This window comes from Dendrobates tinctorius, unplaced genomic scaffold, assembly GCF_039654945.1.
Source record: "Dendrobates tinctorius isolate UK_male_01 unplaced genomic scaffold, ASM3965494v1 ptg000103l, whole genome shotgun sequence".
Taxonomy (NCBI): Eukaryota; Metazoa; Chordata; class Amphibia; order Anura; family Dendrobatidae; genus Dendrobates; species Dendrobates tinctorius.
The window spans coordinates 8,069,877-8,091,308 of record NW_027361771.1 but is presented as its reverse complement, the minus strand read 5'-3'; the positions used below and the strand labels follow the sequence as shown (position 1 = coordinate 8,091,308).

Below are 21,432 nucleotides of genomic sequence, written 5' to 3'. Positions count from 1 at the left end.
TCTAGTGCCAACTGTATAATGCAGCGGTTTTCTTTATAGAGCGGGCTCAGCTCCTGAGCCCACACCATACATGTACGACATGCATTTAGATGCTGTCAAGAAGTCAAACATCACTACAGTTGCTTTTTTCTACAATTGTCATTATATAAAGTATCATCTATCTTCGCCATCATGACTGTAGCGGTGAAATAAATGTCTCACTGACTCTCCGGGCTCTGTTTCCATCTCAAATAATACAACCCCTAACGTGCCTAAAACTCACTACTGTGTCCTTTCTATGGTCACAGATGTGTGAAATAAAGTTCAGGATGTCCCAATCTATATTTGTGGTTATTTACAAGTTAGGAAAGAAACATTTGATTTCAGCTTAAAGGATATGGTCACATTCTGGGGTTATTTTTTTCTTAAATGCATGGATTTTAGACTAAACATATCTTTTGAAATTGAGCTGAAGTGGTTGTAACTCAGCGTAGGAGTTAGGGGAAACATATAAGGATTATAAACCCTCCTGTCAGGAAGAGCTCACTAATGGAGTCACTTAACTCATTCTGCGGCCAACTACGGAAAGTCGGAGAGCAAGTAAAAGCTACTGTCTGAAATGCTTAATGAAACCCAAGGACAACATCTGCAATGACTTTGTATGCTCTCCCCGTGTGCAAGTGGATTTGGTACCGGTGCTCCAAAGACATAATGATAGGGAATCCAGTTTATGAGCCCTAAAGGAGACAGTGATGGTGATGTCTGTGAAGTGCTGTGGAATTAATGGCACTATATTAGCAAGAGGAAGAAAAAAAAAAATAAAAATAAACCCGCATAAATTATTTTTAACCTCAAATAAACATGATGCCCCCGATAATGTCCAAATATTTCAAAAATATCACAATACTACATCAGAGGTATAATTACAGGCCCCAGGCACAGCCCGCAAAGGGGCAACATTGGTCTGCCTGAACCGGCTATCCGAGAGGTTACCCCGGCGGCTGCATTTTGCAGCACACCCCCCCCCAGTTGGCTGTCAAGTTGTCATTCAGTCAGCACAAATAAAGCTCTGGTCTCCAGCACTTTTGTGTTAGGTCATGTGATCACACCGCTGATGGCACTCCTTGGCGCCATATAGGTGGCAGAATTTTGATGTGGCAAGTGGTCCAATGGAGATGAAGACACCAAAGATTCATTGGAATTGGGGTGGGGGGGGGATATTTTTAGTACACAGTATGGGGAGAGAGGGTGGGTGCAAACAGTATGGGGGGGAATTTGAGGGATCAGTATAGGGAGTAAGAAGGTGAAGGGTGCAGAAACAGTATGGGGGGCAAAGGGGAGAGAAATCTGAGGACAATATGGGGAGCGAGGAGATTGGATGGATAAGGACACAGTATGGAAAGCGAGGAGGGAATGTATGCAAACAGTATGAGGAATAAGGGGAGATGGGTGCGGACAGTGTGGGAAGCGAGGGAGGGATGAGTGTGGAAACAATTCGGGGAACAGGGGGGAATATGTCAGGAGACTATTAAGGGAAATAGTGCAAAGAGACAGTATGGGATAACAAATGTGAGAGGGCACATAATAGAGACTTGGTATTGTGGAGGGGGAGCAGTATGGAAAGGGGGCAGCATGGGCGGACTGTGAAAGGACTCAGCATGGAGGGAGCAGTATGATGAGTGTGATGAGAGAGAACAGCATAGAGAATGGGCAGTTTAGGGGGGCACAGTGTGAAAAGACAGTGTGAAGATAGAGCCCAGTATGGAAGGCAGAGGGCAGTGTGAAGGGCATGTACCATAAGAGAGACAGAGTGTGGGTCGTATTTTGTGCAAGGAACACAATGAGGAGCAATTACGCATTCAGGGGCACAGTGTAGGACAGATTTTTATTCAGGAGCATTATAATGACACTGCTATTTTTAAGGGTATAGTGTAGGAATGTGCTGTACAAGACCGGATGAAATGGAAGTCTGCAGAGAAGAGTTGTGACTAAAAAGTCATAATGGAGTCCAAAGAAGATGAGAAAAGAAAGAACGATTCCAATCAGAGACAAAGTCATCTATAAGGTACCTGGATGTAAAATGTTTATTTGTGATACTGACTAACTAATCAGTTCTGTGGTTCCTGTGTGATCAGCAGTCCCATGATGACTGATAGCAACAAGTTCCAATATCTCCTTACCATCATTAAGGTGTACTGTAAGTTGTAGGTTCATGCAATACAAATGTACATGGGTCTGACCTGACATTTCAATTTATGTACCATGTACTGATGGTGCTGAATTCATATACAAATGGTGGTCCTAGTGATGTATTCCTGTACTCATGGTGGTTCTTGTTATATATTCCTGTACTGATGAGACTTTGGATACTGTGTTTCTGTACTGAAGGGGGGGGGGGGGTTATACAGATGTATTTTTGTAGAGCTGGTGGTTCTGATAATTACTTTCCATACAGCTAGTGGTTCTACTGATGTATTTTTGTACTGATGAGGGCTGTGATGCGGTGTTTCTGTACGGATAGGGGTTCTAATGATGTATTTGTGTACTGTTGGTGGTTCTGGACTCTCGTGCAGTTATTGGTTCTGATCTTGTACATATTAACAATTCACAACTGTTTTAAAAACATTTTAACAGACATACATGAAAAAGTGCCAAAAGTGCATGTTAATGAGCCCGATAAGACCAAATAAGTGCCCCCAGATGGCCGATAAGAAAATGTAACCCAAAAATTCTCTTAAGAATGTGGATTATAATCCCTAGTATATATAAACATATAGTGCTAGAGAACACTAATATACATACAAAGGCACGCTGCCGAAACGTGCGTTGGGGAGGTGGCACCATCACATGAGCTCTGGTAGGTCTGTTTACTATTTATGTTTATTTGATGTGATTCTTTGTGATTAGCAGCTAACTCTGTTAGTACTTTAGCATATATATTAGTCTGCTCTAGGGACGCCGCTATCACTGTCAGTGTATATTGTGCATTTTAATTAACTCACGATTGATAATTCCTTTTAGCACTATATGTTTATATATACTTGGGATTATAATCCACATTCTTAAGAGGGTTTTTGGTTTACATTTTCCTACCGGCCATCTGTTGGTGCCACTTATTTGGTCTTATTGGGCTCATTAACATGCACTTTTTCATGTACGTCTGTTAAAATGTTTTACAAAAAAGGAGATTTTTGTGTACTCACCGTAAAATCTCTTTCTCTTAGCCTTTAATTGGGGGACACAGAACCTTGGGTGTTATGCTGCTGTCCACTAGGAGGCGACACTATGCATAATCTGAAAAAAGATTAACTTTGGCTCCTCCTCTGCAGTATACACCCCTGGACGGCGTCAGCCTTCTCCAGTTTTGTGCCAAAGCATAAGGAGGAACGTAACCAAATAACATAACCATGCCTGTAAGAAGGCTACTATGTACGAGCTCAAGAACAATATGAGAACTCAACAGGAAACAACGGCCCGTAAGGGCAACAGGGTGGGAGCTGTGTCCCCCAATTAAAGGCTAAGAGAAAGAGATTTTACGGTGAGTACACAAAAATCTCCTTTACTCTGTCGCCTAATTGGGGGACACAGAACCTTGGGACGTCCCAAAGCAGTCCCTGGGTGGGAAGCAGTGGACGAATATTGTGCTGACAGTCCCCTAGACTTGGGGTACTGCCGCCTGCAGAACCAGTCTACCCAGGCTCGCATCCGCTGAGGACTGGGTATGAACACTGTAGTGTTTCGTAAACGTGTGTAGGCTAGTCCAAGTGGCCGCCTTGCACACTTGTTGTGCCGAAGCCTGATGCCGAATGGCCCAGGAGGCCCCTACTGCCCGTGTAGAGTGTGCCGTGATACCGGCCGGAAGAGGGGAACTGTTAAGTCGGTAGGCCTCATGTATGGTGGACTTGATCCACCTGGCAAGGGTAGCCTTGGAAGCCGGCAACCCCTTGCGACTACCTTCCGTAAGAATGAAGAGGGAATCGGATTTCCGGAAAGGTGCAGTCTTGGACACGTAAATCCGCAATGCCCTGACTAGGTCAAGCGTATGCAGAGCCTTCTCCACTCTATGTACCGGAACCGGGCAAAGGGAAGGCAGTGAAATCTCTTCGTTAAGGTGAAAGTTGGACACAACCTTCGGAAGGAAGGATGGTACCGTGCGGAGAACCACCTTGTCCTGGTGAAAGGCTAGGAAAGGTCGTCTGCAGGAAAGTGCTGACAATTCCGACACTCTGCGTAACGAGGTGATAGCCACTAGAAAAACCACTTTCTGAGACAGAATGGAGAGTGGAACTTCTCTAAGAGGTTCGAAGGGTGGAGCTTGCAATGCTGTCAGGACCAGATTGAGGTCCCACGTATCCATCGGACGTTTGTAGGGAGGAACCAATCGGGAAACTCCCTGGATGAAAGTCCTTACTTGCGGTTTAATAGCAATGCGCTTTTGAAAAAGGACTGAAAGCGCCGACACCTGACTCTTAAGCGAACTTAAGGATAGCTTGGCATCTAGGCCCGATTGAAGAAAACCTAGTACCTTCGGGAGGTAATAAGGGAGTGGGACTTGTCCATGAGATTCGCACCAAGAAAAGAAGGCTCTCCAGGTACAATAATAGAGCTTGGCAGAGGCAGGCTTCCTTGCCCTGATCATAGTTGCAATGACTGCCGGTGAAAAACCTGCCTGGGTTAGAATCCAGGTTTCAAGGGCCATGCCGTCAAATTGAGGGCCCCTGAATTCTGGTGGAAGAACGGACCTTGAGACAGAAGGTCGTGGCGGTCGGGTAGACGCCAGGGGGCGTCTGCCGTAAGTTGGACGATGTCGGCGTACCAAGTACGTCTGGGCCAGTCTGGCGCGATGAGGATGGTCGGAACTCCCTCTTGCTTGACCTTCCTCACGACCCTGGCTATTAGGGGGAGGGGTGGAAAAATGTACAGGAGTCGGAACTGGGACCAGTCCTGGACCAGGGCATCCGCTCCGAGCGACCGCGGGTCGTGTGTCCTGGCCATGAAATTGGGAACCTTGGCATTGAGATGGGATGCCATTAGGTCCACATCCGGGGTTCCCCATCGTTGACAGATCTGGTAAAAAATCTCGGGATGGAGAGACCACTCCCCCGAGTCCATTCCTTGCCTGCTGAGGAAGTCGGCTTCCCAGTTTTCTACACCCGGAATGTGTACCGCAGAAAGAACCGACCTTGTGTCTTCCGCCCAGCGGAGGATATGAGCCACTTCTCTCATTGCCTGGGCGCTGCGGGTCCCGCCTTGGTGATTCACGTATGCCACAGCCGTGGCATTGTCCGACTGTATCCGTATGTGCGAGGCTGCAAGCAAGTGATGAAAGGCTCTCAGTGCCAAGAGAATGGCCCTGATTTCCAGAACATTGATGGGCAATGTCACTTCCCTCGGTGACCACTTGCCCTGTGCCCTGTGATGTAGGTGTACCGCCCCCCAGCCTGTCAGGCTTGCATCGGTAGTCAGGATCTTCCATTGTCCTGAGAGGAATGGCTTCCCTCGTGTAAGCGAGGTTGGTTTGAGCCACCAGTGCAGGGACCTCCTGGTCGATGACGTCAACCTGAACTCCCTGTCGAGGGAGAAGGGGTTCCTGTCCCAAGATCTGAGTATGGCTAGCTGAAGGACCCTGAGGTGAAACTGGGCAAATGGCACTGCCTCTATTGCTGCTGCCATCCTGCCGAGGATTCTCATGGCAAACCGGAGAGATCGAGGAGGACTGCGAAGGAGTGTGCGAACTCCCAGACGGATGGCCAGTGTCTTGTCCTTGGGAAGGAGCACCAGGCCCCTGGTGGTGTCGAATACCATTCCCAGGAATGTTAGAGTCCGAGTTGGGATGGTCGACGATTTCTGTAGGTTGACTAGCCATCCCAGGCGACTCAGAGTGTCTAGAGTGATTGAGACACTGACCTCGCAGTCTTTGAAAGTGGGAGACTTGACGAGGAGGTCGTCCAGGTACGGGACGACTAGAATGCCTCTTGAGTGCAGGACGTCCATGGTGGCCGCCATGACTTTGGTGAACGTTCTTGGAGCCGTGGCGAGTCCGAACGGAAGGGCGACAAACTGGTAGTGGTTTTGGTTGACCGCGAACCTGAGAAACCTTTGGTGGGCGGGAGCAATTGGTATGTGGAGATACGCATCCTGTATGTCTATGGAGGCGAGGAATTCTCCCTGCTCCATGGATGCAACGATGGACCGGAGGGACTCCATGCGGAAATGACGGACCCGTACGTAATTGTTGAGCTGTTTTAGGTCCAGTATGGGTCGGACGCCGCCTCCTTTCTTGGGGACTACAAACAAATTTGAGTAGAATCCTCGGAATCTCTCGTTCGCGGGAACCGGCACCACAACTCCTGATTGAAGGAGAGAGGAAACCGCTTGGTGGAAGACACGAGCCTTTTCTGGTGGTGTTGGAGGAACAGAAAGGAAGAACCGGTTCGGTGGAACGGAAGTGAACTCTATCTTGTATCCGGAAGACACTATTTCCCTGACCCACCTGTCTTCTGTAATAGGCAGCCAGACTTGCTGAAAGAGTAAAAGTCGGCCGCCTACTGGTGGGGTGTCTTCCGGAGGTCTCGAGTCATGATGAAGTGAAGTTCTGAGGTTTTCCTCCCTTGGGTTTCGCTTGGCCTGCTTTCGACTGCCAAGCCCTGTCCGGTCGCTGCTGCGTCCGTGGGTTGTCTCTGCGTGGAGAACGGTTGCGGTTTTGCACTGGGCGCGAAACGGACCAGCCCGAGGAATTTCGAAAGGATCGGAATCGCGTCTGGTTTCTTCGTTTGAACGTGCGTTTCGGTTTTAGTTGAGGGAGAGAGGTACTCTTACCCCCGGTGGCATTGGCTATCATGGTGTCCAACTTTTCGCCGAAAAGTCTACCAGTAGAATACGGAAGTCGCGTGAGGGACTTCTTTGAGGCCGCATCCGCTTTCCATTCTCGCAGCCAGAGGATGCGTCGGATCGTGATGGCGTTTGATGCTATTCCCGCTACACCTCTGGCGGAATCCAGGGCTGCATGAATCATGTAGTCTGCTACCACTGCCATCTGGACCGCTTGGTCCGAGAGTTCAGGATTTGAAGCCTGAAGACCCTCCTGTAGTCTTTTGGCCCAAGCTAGGATGGCCTTGGCTGCCCAAACTGAAGCAAACGCAGGGCCCAGAGAGGCGCCTGCCGCTTCGAAAATAGAACGAGCCATTCGTTCTACTTGCCGGTCTGCTGCGTCCCTGAGGGTTGAGCTATCCGGCAGAGAGAGTAAAGTCTGCGCTGCTAGCCTAGAAACCGGAGGGTCCACTTCAGGTGGATCTGCCCATTGTTTGGTGTCTTCCTGTGGGAAGGGGTACTTCGCTTCCAGATATTTGCGATTAGCGAATTTTTTGTCAGGCTGCGCAAACTGTTTGGTAAGTATTTTCTCAAACTCATCGTGATTAGGGAAGACCTTAGGTGGTTTTTGAACACTTTCGAAGCAAATCCTATGTTTTGGGACTTCCGGGGGCGACTCTGGAATTTTTAGCACCCGATGAATAGAAGAAATTATGTCCTCAACTAGCGCTGTATTGCTAGGGGGAGAAGGTACCACGGACCTGACCGTTTCATTATCTGAGTCGGAGTCACAGATGCCCTCCGAATCCTGTGCCTCACTAAGGTGATCCCTGGAGGGCGACCTGGGGCGGGGGGTCTTCTGTGGTGGGGGATCCCTGTGGTAAATTGCACTGTCTGTCTGTGGCAGGGGACTGCCCAGGAGACCTGGAATGACGCTGTCTCTCCCTAGAGGGGAACGACCTTGTGCTATAGTGCGACTCAGGTGATCGAGACCTGTGAGTCCGCTTACGTCTGTGAGAGTCGGAAGCAGCATGTTCCTGAGACAAGCTGTCCGTTTGCTGTGTACCGTCCATAGCCGGGGTCCGACTCTGCAGAGCTTGCAGCAATGTAGCAGTTAGGTTGTCTATGGACTGTGACATAGACTGAGACATCTGAGTTGCCCATTCCGGCGTGGCCTGTGACACTGAAGCGTCAGTAGGGACTCCCTGGGGTTGTGACCCAGAGTTCTGGATGCAGTCCCGGCAGTGCGGATACGTGCTGCCACTAGGGAGCGTGGCTTTGCAGGCTGTGCAGAATGCATAGAAACATTCCTGCCTGGTTCTCTTCCTTGAGCCCGGCATAGTGCACAGAGGCTGGCTATAAGGGATCGTACAGGGGTGGCTACGCAGAGGGAACCCACAGAAAGCCTTATAGGAAGTATAGATTCACAGCTGAGTAATGAGAACCCAGCTGTGAGCTTACCCCACCGGTGTGCCCCTAGGTCCAGCGCCGACAGATCCAAGTTCTGTGCCCCCCGGAGACCGCTGTGATGCTTCTCTCCTGGATCTCATCCAGAAAAAATGGCCACCGGGGCTCTGAGGAGAGGGAGGAGGGGGCAGAGAGCTGAAAAGGGCGCGCTGGGCTGTGTAAAAACGCGCCCTTTCTGCCTCAATCCGCCCCTTCTATGACACTCCAGTGTGTCATTTTGGTCATCCGGGGGGCGGGCCGGGGGGCGGGGAAAAGGCGGCGGCTTCAGCTAGGCCGAAGCCGCGGTCTAAATTTGAAGCCTGATGCCCAGGAGGGCTCCAGAGCGGCGCGGTAGTCCGGGGGGGGGGGGGCTGATTTGTACCAGACCCCCCCAGAACGGTCGACTGGATAGCGGTGGGGGTAGCAGGGGTAGCGGTTTTTGTATGGGGGGCCCCTGAAGGGCTATGGAGCCGCTGCTGCTGCAGAGACAGGGACGCAGCAAAAGCCCTGTTTCTGCTGTGCCATCCAGTCCGCACCCTCCCCCGGCCCCCACAGGATCCCTCAGCCGGCCTGGGGTCCCTGGAAGCTGCGGAATGCTGCCTGATCTCCGACCCTACCTGAGGCGTCTCAACCTAATACCCCCTGCGGGGGATTAGGGAGGGTGCGTCTGTCACCGTCAGGGGGTCTTCATCCTCGCCTCGACCTCAACCCAGACCCCTTAAGGGTGTTGGGGAAGGAGGGGGGTCTCGACCTCGAACCAGGACCCGAGGGACTGGGGAGGGAGCGACATGGGGAAAAAAACCACCTCAACCGGGTACCCCTAATAGGGGACCGAGGAGGGAGCCATGCCGGGAGTCTCGCTGGAGACCCACTTTTCTTCATCTGTATTTCCGTGAAAAAAGGAAAAAAAACGGAAGAAAAAAGGTGTGCCTCCTTGCGACACTAAGCAAAAACTGGAGAAGGCTGACGCCGTCCAGGGGTGTATACTGCAGAGGAGGAGCCAAAGTTAATCTTTTTTCAGATTATGCATAGTGTCGCCTCCTAGTGGACAGCAGCATAACACCCAAGGTTCTGTGTCCCCCAATTAGGCGACAGAGTAATTATGAATAAAAGATGGAATTTTGCATGTTCAGTGTACGCTTTTTTTCTGCTGATTACGCTCTCATGTTTTTGTGTAGAATAGCTTTTTCATAGAGTACCTAATTGAGCTCCGCTCTAAATTTGGACAAACGATTGGTATTATGCTAGGGATACTCATCTAACTTTCCTCCAATAACTTGCAGATTACGCGATTCCTGGCTATGTTAATAAAGTATTGTGCTGTCTGAAAAGTTAAGCGTTACTATTAGAGTTGAGCGACTTTGGTCGGATCGGGTTTCATGAAACAAAATTTGTTTCAGATGAAACTGGTCCGACTAGTGCAAAAAAAGTCGGAGTTTCGTCCGAAACCCGACCCTAATGCAAGTCAATGGGAAATAAAAGTCGGCATTGAGGGGATGACATTCATCCACTCAATGCCGACTTTTATTTCCCATTGACTTGCATTGGGGTCGGGTTTCGGACGAAACTCCGACTTTTTTTGCCCTAGTCGGACCAGTTTCATCTGAAACAAATTTTGTTTCATGAAACCCGATCTGACCAAAGTCGCTCAACTCTAGTTACTATGTTTTTATGTCAGGAGCATTAAAGGGGTTGTCTACATTTGTGATGAATCTGCAGTCATTCTATGTGACTGCAGACTTCTGAATTCTCACAGCGCGCTGTCAGGATTCTCTGGTGCAAGCAGCGAGTGGGGCGGGGGGGTAATGAAACCACAAGTATGCAATTTGCATATATGGGGGTCACGTGCTAGCTGGATATGCGTGGCCTTACTCAATGAAATTGAATTGACACGTCTAGTCAGAATGTGACCAGAAGTATACAAATCACATCTTGTGCTGACATGACCGTCCACTCTCCCACCAGCAAGGGAGAATCCTAGAAGTGTGCAGTGCATGTGCTGTAATAACTCAGTAGTCTGCAGTCACCTAGTGTGACTGCAGACTTACATCCAGGGTAGTGGAGTCGGTATAAAATGGACCAACTCAGGCTCCTAAAATATATAATAAATTGGGTTCAATAGTACAATGTAGGATGTGCTGTAAAGGTTGGCACCCTCAAACCAGTCCAGCAAAATGTGAACTTCAATATGGCACTTCTTCCCTTCTGAGCTTTGCATTGTGCCTCAAAAGTAGTTTCGACCACATGTGGATATCGGCATATTTAGGAGGAATTGGACAACAAATTTTGTTATCCATTTCCTTCTGCTATCCTTGTGAAAATGCAAAATTTGGGGGTAAAAAATAATTTGAGTGAAAAATGTAATTTTTTTTTATTTTCACGGTTCAATGTTATGAAGTTCTGTGAAGCTCACCACACATCTAGACAAGATCTCTGAAGGGTCTAGATTACAAAATGGGGTCACTTGTGGGCGTTTTCCACTGTTTAGGCGCATCAGGGGCTCTCCAAATGCAAGATGGCGTCCGCTAGTTATTCCATCAAATATTACATTCAAGAAGTCAAATGGCGCTCCTTCCCTTCTGAGCTCTGTCGTGTGCCCAAACAGTGGTTTTCCGCAACATATGGGATATCGGCATGCTTGGGAAATTGCACAACAAATTTTTGGGTCCATTTTCTCCTGTTACCATTTTTGTAACAAAAATTGAAGTGTTCATTTTTTCCTTCCACATGCCAAAAATGCTTAATAAGGGTTAATAAACTTCTTGAATATGGTTTTGAGCACTTTGAGGGGTGCAGTTTTTAGAATAGTGTCACTTTGGTGGGGGTATTTTCTGTCATATAGGCCCCTCAAAGCCACTTCAAATAGGATGTGGTCCCTAAAAAAAAAAAAAAAAAAAAAAAGTTTCAAAAATTGTGTGGATGTAAAGTAAACATGTGGAAAATGTTATTTATTAAGTATTTTATGTGACATATCTCTCTGATTTAAGAGCATAAAAAATGAAAATTTAACCCCTTCACTACCAAGGGTGGTTTGCACGTTAACTACCGGGCCAATTTTCACAATTCTGACCACTGTCCCTTTATGAGGTAATAACTCTGAAACGCTTCCATGGATCCCGGTGATTCTGACATTGTTTTCTCGTGACATATTGTACTTCATGTTAGTGGTAAAATTTCATTCATATAACTTGCGTTTGTGAGAAAAATGGAAATTTGACGAAAATTTTGAAGATTCCGCAATTTTCCAACTTTGAATTTTTTATGCCCTTAAATCACAGAGATATGGCACACAAAAAAGTTAATAAGTAACATTTGCCACATGTTTACTTTACATCAGCACAATTTTGGAACCAAAATTTTTATTTGTTAGTAAGATATAAGGGTTAAAAGTTGACCAGCGATCTCTCATTTTTGCAACACCATTTTATTTTTACGGACCACATCACATTTGAAGCCACTTTGAGGGGTCTATATGATAGAAAATACCCAAAAGTGACACCATTCTAAAAACTGCACCCCTTAAGGTGCTCAAAACCATATTCAAGGAGTTTATTAACCCTTCAGGTGCGTCACAGGAATTTTTTGAATATTTAAAAAAAATGAACATTTAACTTTTTTTTCACAAAAAAAATTACTTCAGGTTCAATTTTTTTTATTTTACCAAGTGTAACAGGAGAAATTGGACTGCAAAAATTATTGTGCAATTTGTCCTGAGCACGCTGATACCTGATATGTGGGGGGAACCACTGTTTCGGCGCATGGCAGAGCTCAGAAGGGAAGGAGCGCCGTTTGACTTTTTCAATGCAAAATTGGCTGGAATTCTGATCGGACGCCATGTCGCGTTTGGAGAGCCCCTGATGTACCTAAACAGTGGAAACCCCCCACAAGTGACCCCATTTTTGAACCTAGACCCCCTAAGGAACTTATCTAGATATGTGGTGAGAACTTTGAACCCACAAGGGCTTCACAGAAGTTTATAATGTACAGCGGTACAATTAAAAAATGATATTTTTTCCACAAAATGATATTTTCACCCCCAATTTTTATTTTCCCAAGGGTAACATGACCCTAAAAGTTATTGTGCAATTTGTCCTGAGTACGCTGATACCCCATATGTGGGTGTAAATGACTATTTGGGCACATGGCAGAGCTCGGAAGGCAAGCAGCGCCATTTGACTTTTTTGGCTGGAATTGAGATCGGACACCATGTCGCGTTTGGAAAGCCCCTGATGTACCTAAACAGTGGAAACCCCCCACAAATGACCCCATTTTGGAAACTAGACCCCCCAAGGAACTTATCTAGATGTGTGGTGAGAACTTTGAACCCCCAAGTGCTTCACAGAAGTTTATAACGCCCAGGCGTGAAAATAACAAAAAATTTTTTTTCCACAAAAATGATATTTTTGCCCCAAAATTTTTATTTTCCTAAGGGCAACAGGAGAAATAGGACCCCAAAAGTTGTTTTGCAAATTGTCCTGAGTAGGCTGATACCCCATATGAGGGGGTAAAACACTGTTTGGGTGCATGGCAGAGCTTGGAAGGGAAGGAGCACCATTTGACTTTTTCAACGCAGAATTGGCTGGAATTGAGATCAGACGCCATGTTGCGTTTGTAGAGCACCTGATATGGAAATAACAGGATTTTTGGGTTGCTTACCGTAAAATCTGTGGGGGACAGAGGGCGGAGAAGGGTCAGTCTGCAGTGCAGAGCTACTCACGGTCCGGTGTCCCCAGAAGCGATGCTCTGCGACCCGTCAGTGGATGCAGGTCAGAGCGAAATCCGGCCGACAGACCTCCTGAGAAAAAAACCAGCTGGAAAAGATGCTGTCCAGTGAGGAGCTGGTGCCCGGCTAACAGGCTGGGAAAATGGCGCCGTCCTGAGAAAAAGCGCGCCTTAGGAGAGGAGGGAGGGCGGAGCACCTCATAGGGTTAAAATTCACCGCCCTCTAGCCAATAGCAGGCTGGGCAGGTGAAGGACAGGCGGTGGGAGGGCCTGGGAAGAGCGGGAGAGAAGCCCGCTTAGAAGAAAGGGGCAGGGGGCGTGGCCGCGACGCAGCGGTAGGCCCGAACTGAAGCCGAAGGTCTCTGTGTCCCCCAATAAGGCGAACGAGAAAAATACATTTTTTTAATTTTATTATTTTTCCCTAACTAAGGGGGTGATAACGGGGGGTTTGATTTACTATTTATGGCGGTTTTTATGTTTGGCAGCTGTCGCACGCTAAAAGACGCTTTTTATTGTAAAAATAGTTTTTGCATCACCACATATTGAGAGCTATAATTTTTCCATATTTTGACCCACCGAGTCATGTGAGGTCTTATTTTTTGCGGGACGAGTTGACGCTTTTATTGGTATCATGTTCGGGCATGTGACATTTTTTGATCGTTTATTTCGTTTTTTTGGGACGCAGAATGAACAAAAACCAGCGTTTCATGAATTTCTTTTGGGTGGTGCGTTTACGCCGTTCCGGGTGCGATAAAATTTATAAGGCGGTTTTATTCTTCGGGTCAGTACGGTTACAGCGATACCTCATTTAGGTCGTTTTTTTATGTTTTGTCGGTTTTATGCAATGAAAACAATTTTATATAAAAAAATAATTATTTTTGCATCACTTTATTCTGCGAGCTATAACTTTTTTATTTTTTCGCTGATGATGCTGTATGGCGGCTCGTTTTTTGCGGGACATGATGACGTTTTCAGCGGTACCATGGATATTTATATGCGTCTTTTTGATCGCGCGTTATTGCACTTTTTGTTCGGCGGTATGATAATAAATCATTATTTTTTGCTTCGTTTTTTATTTTTTAAGGGGTTAACTATTGGGACAGTTTTATAGGGCGGGTCGTTACGGACGTGGCGATACCAAATATGTGTACTTCTATTGTTTTTTTTTTTTATTTCCAAAAAATGAATTTATTGGGGAATATTTTTTTTTTTTTTTAATTTATTTAGCGATTTTTTTAAAATTATTTTTACACTTTTTTTTACTTTATTACAATGTCCCAGGGGGGACATAACTGTCCTGTGACAGATCGCTGATCTGTCACATCACAGATCACTGTGACAGATCAGCGATCTGTCACAGGCACTGAGGAAGCCAGCTTCCTGCAGGCCCCCGGAGGTCCCCGTCGCCATATTGGATCCGGGGACCTGCAGGAAAGGAGCCCCCGGCAGCAGCGCTGCACATTGCGCTGCCGTGGGGGGCTCAGGGAAGCACGGAGGGAGCCCCCTCCCTGACGATGCTTCCCTTTAACCCCCGGTACACCGCGATCGTGTTTGATCGCGGTGTGCAAGGGGTTAACGTGTCGGGGGCGGTCCGTGACCGCCCCTGACACATTGTGCCGGGTGTCAGCTATGATAATTAGCTGACACTCGGCCGCTGATCGCGATGACGTAATATTCCGTCCATGGTAATTAGGTCCATGGTCACATGGACGGAATATTACGTCAATTGTAGGTAAGGGGTTAAAAATTGCAAAATTTTCAGTGTTTGACAAATTTCCTTTCTTTCCCACAAATAAATGCAAGTCATATCAAAGAAATTTTATCAGCATCATAAACTGTATGTCACGAGAAAATCTCAGCATGACTGCGATCTGTTGAAGAGTTCCAGAGTTACTACCTCATAAAGTGAAAGTGCTCAGAACTGTAAAGTTTGGCTTGGTCAGGAAGGTGAAAACAGCCTATGGAGGGGGTAAAGGGGTTAATTATAAAATGAAGCCCTGCAACCAATCCTAACAGTGTATAAAATCCTCACTGTCAGGCTTCAGCTTTTCTTGTTGCTTTCAGCAGTCATGACATGGCCATTTCACTCATATGCAATTTTCATACTTACAGCCACGTGACGAGCTCCTCTTCCTGCTTCTCTCAGTTTTTCACTGATCATTAAGAGAAATAGGGAGAGCAGCTCGTGGCATGTGACTAAGTGTGCAAATCGCATATGATGACATGATGACTACCTAAAGCACTCAGGAAAGACAAACGTAATTGTTGACCCAGGTGCCGATAACCTACATACACCTCTGGCTACATGTAGATGATCATGAAGTTAATCTTGTTCTCACTTTGCGGCTATGGCATCACTGCGAGTCTTCAATGCGTTGAACATAGCCTTCTGGTTGGTGGGAACTCTGTCTGCAAACGCCAACCAGTCCACAGCCTTGATTGCAGCTCTTCGACCTGCCATGATAAGGAACTGAAAAAACAAAAACACAATGTCAAGAAAACTAGACTATTTTTTTTTTTTTTTTTAACAAGGATGTCATGGATTCTTACATAAGGGCCCATTAAAACGTCAGCACAAATTGGATCGCAATGCACAGACTGGCCTCTAATGACCCAAGAGTGACACCCTCATAGAAAAACAAAGCCGTTATGCTCGGGGTCATGAGACCTGCAGCCAGTCAATGCATTGCCGTCCGATCTGCAGAGATGTCTGCTTGAGCCTTAAGGCTTTGGTCACACTTGTGCCATATGTGCATTTTCCACGATGGATATGTTTCGGATCAGATCTCACTGAACTGAATAGGGTCACCCAACTTCTAGGTGTTCCTTTTTACTTCCCCTCCTCCTTACATAGAAATAGAGCCCATCAGACTGTTTTTTTGCAATGAAGGAGAAAAAAACCCCAATGCTTAAAGACCTGTAACCACTACTAATTTCTTCTGGTAGCTCTACAAGCCCCATTAGCAGGCTGTCCACTGCAGTCTCACACAGATGAACAGGTCGGAGGCCGACGTAGCAGAACACGGAAAAGTCACCTCCAACCTTTTTAGTAGTCTGTATTCTGCTTACGGTATAACTGACATCTGATCTTACTGTGGAAGGCAGAGCAATGTTGGCTACTAGTTTCCCTGCTCTAGATGTTCAGCTGCTCTCCTCCAGGAACAATGCGATAAAAGGTGACATCTTGGCCCATGTGGGCACACAATGTCAGTGATCTGGCCATGAGATGGCTGTGCAGTGCATGGGAAAAGTGCAGGTAGCTCTACCATGAGGATGCAGCACTGAGCAACACAGGGGGAGCTGGAGAAACAGACTGAAGCCAGGGCCGGCCAAGAAGACGAGTCATGTATGTGCCCGGCATCACTACGCCGGTCAGAGGTCACCACCCTACAGTGCCAGCACAGACGTCACTCTCATTCTCCTGCACGCCCATAGCTACTAGGCCGCCGCATGCAATACCGGACAACGAGGCCGCCACACAGCGCTGCTGCTGCCACTCTCTCACCTGCCTGTTCTCCGACCTCCACCCTCACTAGCCGGGACACTGCAATGGCCACCACCGAGAGTGACGTGCAGCAGCTCCTCAGATGAGCCAATCACATACATCAGGACAACAAGCTACAGCCAATGAGTGAAAGGCTGCCGGAGTAAAAGAGAACAGTGATTGGCCGACTCGTGCCATGTGACTCAGGGAAGGCCGTGCGATTCTGTCATGACCTTGAAGACCGACGTCATGACGTCACGTTCAGCGGTATAAATACAGTAAGTGTGGGCGGGGTTTAGTAGTACTAGGACTAGGTAGGAGCTGCAGAATGACTTCATTCGTTATGCAGACTCCGATAGTAACACTAGCGCTGGACACTAATCAGTGCCACAATACGGGGTTTTAGAAAAGTGATACATATATGTGTAGTACTCATCCATCTGTGTGCTGTGGCTGCAGCGACTCTGCTTTTGTGGATGGTACAAGCATCTGAGCTCAGTGATTAACTGTAATATCTGTCACTGCTGCAGCCGAAACACAGATGATGCAGATAGAGCAGAGTACGGGGCAGTGGATGTCCCGGGCTCATATAGACTGCATCTCTCTGCTATTACTGGTAGGTCCACTGGCTGCTTTATCAACTTATTTCCTTGATGCTAACACACAGTTTGGCCTTAGCTGGTCATTTGAATCTATCTCCTTTTGCATTTTCTCTTCTGTCTTAGAAAAATATTCAGGATTGAGAGTCCTCAGTGGTTGATACCTTTTAATGGCTAACTGAAAAGATGGTAACACATTGCAAGCTTTCGAGACTACTCAGGTCTCTTCATCAGGCTAGACTAATACAAGTCTCACAAGTAATACAATACTCTTCTGTCTTCTAATTAATCGTCTCCTGTGTGTGTCCAGTCTCCCTCCTGGCCACACCTGGGCCTTTTCATGTGCTGTTAACTTGCTGTAAATTCAGAGCCACAGGTATGTCTTTTTAACCTTTTTATAACATGAGACGTACTATCCCGTCCATGGGACCCGGGCCCCTATGGCCATGGACGGTATAGTACGTCTAGCACGATCAGCAACGCTCACTTGGTGAGTGCCGCTGATCGCGGCCGGGTGTCAGCTGATTATCACAGCTGACACCCGGCACTATGTGTCAGGGGCGGTCACAGACCGCCCCTGACATGTTATCCCCTGACACACTGCGCTCAAACACGATCGCAGTGTACCGGGGGTTTAGGGAAGCATCGGCAGGGAGGGGGCTCCCTCCGTGCTTCCCTGAGCCCCCCACGGCAGCAGCGCAATGTGCAGCGCTGCTGCAGGGGCCTCCTTCCCTGCAGGTCCCCGGATCCAATATGGCGGCGGGGCCTGCAGGGAGCCGCCTTCCTCAGTGCCTGCAAAGCGGAGGAAGCATGAGGAAGCCAGCTGCACTGCCTGTGACAGATCAGCGATCTGTCACATGACAGTGATGTCCCCCCTGGGACAGTATAATAAAGTTAAAAAAAAAGTGTAAAAATAATTTATAAAAAACCGCTAAATAAATTTAAAAAAAATATATTCCCTTATACATTTTATGGAAATAAAAAAAACAATAAAAGTACACATATTTAGTATCACCGCGTCCGTAACGACCCGCCCTATAAAACTGTTCCATTAGTTAACCCCTTTAGCAAATCCCTTAAAAAATAAAAATAAAAAACGAAGCAAAAAATAATGATTTATTATCATACCGCCAAACAAAAAGTGCAATAACGCGCGATCAAAAAGACGGATATAAATAACCATGGTACCGCTGAAAACGTCATCTTCTCCTGCAAAAAACAAGCGACCACACAGTGTCATCAGCGAAAAAATAAAAAAGTTATAGCTCGCAGAATAAAGCGATGCAAAAATAATTATTTTTTATATAAAATTGTTTTCAGTGCATAAAAGCGCCAAAACCTAAAAAAATGACATAAATGAGGTATCGCTCTAACCATACCGACCCGAAGAATAAAACCGCGTTATCAATTTTACCGCACGCGGAACGGTGTAAACACACCCCCCCAAAAGAAATTCTTGAAATGCTGGTTTTTGTTCATTCTGCGTCCCAAAACTCAGAATAAAAAGCGATCAAAAAATGTCACGTGCCCGAAAATGGAACCAATAAAAACGTCAACTCGTCCCGCAAAAAATAAGACCTGACATGACGCTTTGGGTCAAAATATGGAAAAATTATAGCTCTCAAAATGTGAAACACTTGGGGGTTCAAAGTGCTCACCACACATCTAGATAAGTTCCGTGGGGGGGTCTAGTTTCCAAAATGGGGTCACTTGTGGGGAGTTTCAACATTTTAGGCACATCAGAGGCTCTTCAAACGCGACATGACACCCGCAGACCATTCCATCAAAGTCTGCATTCCAAAACATCACTACTTCCCTTCCAAGCCCGGACGTGTGCCCATACAGTAGTTTTCTCCCACATATGGGGTATCAGCGTACTCAAGACAAATTGGACAACAACTTTTGGGGTTCAATTTCTCCTGTTACCCTTGGGAAAATAAAAAAATTGGGGACTAAAAGATCATGTTTGTGGAAAAAATATGATTTTTTATTTTCACGCCTGGGCGTTATAAACTTCTGTGAAGCACTGGGGGGTTCAAAGTGCTCACCACACATCTAGTTAAGTTCCTTGGGGGGTCTAGTTTCCAAAATGGGGTCAATTGTGTGGGGTTTACACTGTTTAGGTACATCAGGGGCTCTCCAAACATGACATGGCGTCCGATCTGAATTCCAGCCAATTTTACGTTGAAAAAGTCAAACGGCGCTCCTTCCCTTCTGAGCTCTGCCATGTGCCGAAACAGTGTTTCCCCCCCACATATCAGGTCTCAGCGTACTCAGGACAAATTGCACAATAACATTTGCAGTCCAATTTCTCCTGTTACCCTTGGTGAAATAAAAAGAATTGGACCTGAAGTAATTTTTTTGTGAAAAAAAGTTAAATGTTCATTTTTTTTTTTTAAACATTCAAAAAATTCCTGTGAAGCACCTGAAGGGTTAATAAACTTCTTGAATGTGGTTTTGAGCACCTTGAGGGGTGCAGTTTTTAGAATGGTGTCACTTTTGGGTATTTTCTATCATATAGACCCCTCAAAGTGACTTCAAATGTGATGTGGTCCGTAAAAATAAAATGGTGTTGCAAAAATGAGAAATCGCTGGTCAACTTGTAACCCTTATAACTTCCTAACAAAAAAAAATGTTGGTTCCAAAATTGTGCTGATGTAAAGTAAACATATGTGAAATATTACTTTTTAAGTTTTTTGTGTGCCATATCTCTGTGATTTAAGAGCATAAAAATTCAAAATTGGAAAATTGCGAAATTTTCAACATTTTCGCCAAATTTCCGTTTTTTCACAAATAAACACAAGTTATATCAGTGAAATTTTACCACTAACATGAATTATAATATGTCACGAGAAAACAATGTTAGAATCAGTGGGATCCATGGAAGCATTTCAGAGTTATTAACTCATAAAGGGACAGTGGTCAGAATTGTAAAAATTGGCCCGGTCATGAACGTGCAAACCACCCTTGGGGGTTAAGGGGTTAAGGATAACATCAGAAATGAGCCAGAAGTGACGACTACCCACTGTGTTTACATGTACTAAATTTCTTTTGCCTTCAAACTTACTCTCACCATGCTGACATACGCTCTAACAGTTTTGCCTCTATTGCTCCTCACTCTCCTTCGCTATCCGCAAACCCCAGCACCCTCTAACCGAGTAATCCTCTCTCCTTCCCTCTTGCCTCCCCCACCTGACCTCCTCTGCTGACCTGCTCCTCGACCTCAGAGCTCTCCTAATAAAATACAAAACAAGCCGCCCACCCTCCTCCCACATGCTCTCCCTCTCTCTGCTTCTCCTCACTGCTTAGCGACATATCTCCCAACCCTGGTCCCCTACAGCTCATACCTCGCATTATTACCCCCTTCTATCGTTCCCAACCCAATACAAACACCAGCAATCTTTCCCACCTCAAATCCGTGCCTTTGACAACCACCACCCTGCTCCCACTCTCTGGATCACCCTGGAATGCCCGCTCCATCTGCAATAAACTCCATGTGATTCACGACCTTTTTACGTCTCGTAATTTTTCCTTCCTTGGCCTCACCGAAACATGGCTGACACCCTCCGTCACCGCCTCCCATGCTGCCCTATGTTACGGCGGCCTCCACTTCACCCACACTCCTCGCCCTGGCAACAGATATGGCGGAGGAGTGGGCCTTCTCCTTTCTTCCAACTGCACCTTCAACCCAATCCCACCTCTTCCCTCCCTAATCCTTCCCTCTTTTGAAATCCACTCTGTCCGCATCTACTCTCCCTCCAAACTCCAAGTGGCCGTCATATACCGACCTCCGGGCCCGACCACTGCCTTTATTGACCAATTCTCCACATGGCTGCTTCAATTTCTCTCTGCTGACAATCCCACCATCATCATGGGTGACTTCAACATCCCCATTGACACCCACCAGTTGGCAGCATCCAAACTCCTGTTCCTTCATCTTTTGGACTTAACCAGTGGTCCTCCTCAGCCACCCACACAGACGGACACACATTAGACCTGGTCTTCACCCGTCTGCTCCCTATCTAACTTCACAACCTCCCCTCTCCCTCTATCTGGCCACCATCTACTCACTTTCTCATCACTGTACTCCTCACCTGTCACCCATGTCCAGCAACATGCGCAACCCCGCAGAAACCTCGCACATCTAGACACTTGCACACTCTCTGACTCTATTCTACCACTGTCCTCCATATCTTCACTCCATGACACTGCCACTAGTTTCAATAATGCCACTCTTGCATCAGCCATCGACTCGGTCGCCCCTGTCATGCATAGCAGAGTGTGACGAATCAATAGACAACCCTGGCACAATAAGGCCTCTTTCACACATCAGGTTTTCGCCTTCAGGCGCGATCCGGCGCTTTTGACAGAAACCGGATCCGGCGAAATGCA

General features: G+C 46.8%; 1 protein-coding gene across 1 annotated transcript in view; it reads right to left on the bottom strand.

Annotated features, from left to right (window-relative positions):
- ATP5PD (ATP synthase peripheral stalk subunit d) overlaps positions 1-16,622 on the bottom strand; it is a 40,083-nt gene extending 23,461 nt beyond the window's left edge. The window contains exons 1-2 of the mRNA XM_073588035.1: positions 16,463-16,622; positions 15,297-15,427 (exon numbers count right to left, since the gene is read on the bottom strand). Coding sequence (XP_073444136.1) covers positions 15,297-15,418 — 122 coding nt within the window. The 5' untranslated portion in view covers positions 15,419-15,427; positions 16,463-16,622. The remainder of the gene's footprint in view (positions 1-15,296; positions 15,428-16,462) is intronic.
- Positions 16,623-21,432: the final 4,810 nt, after the last annotated feature.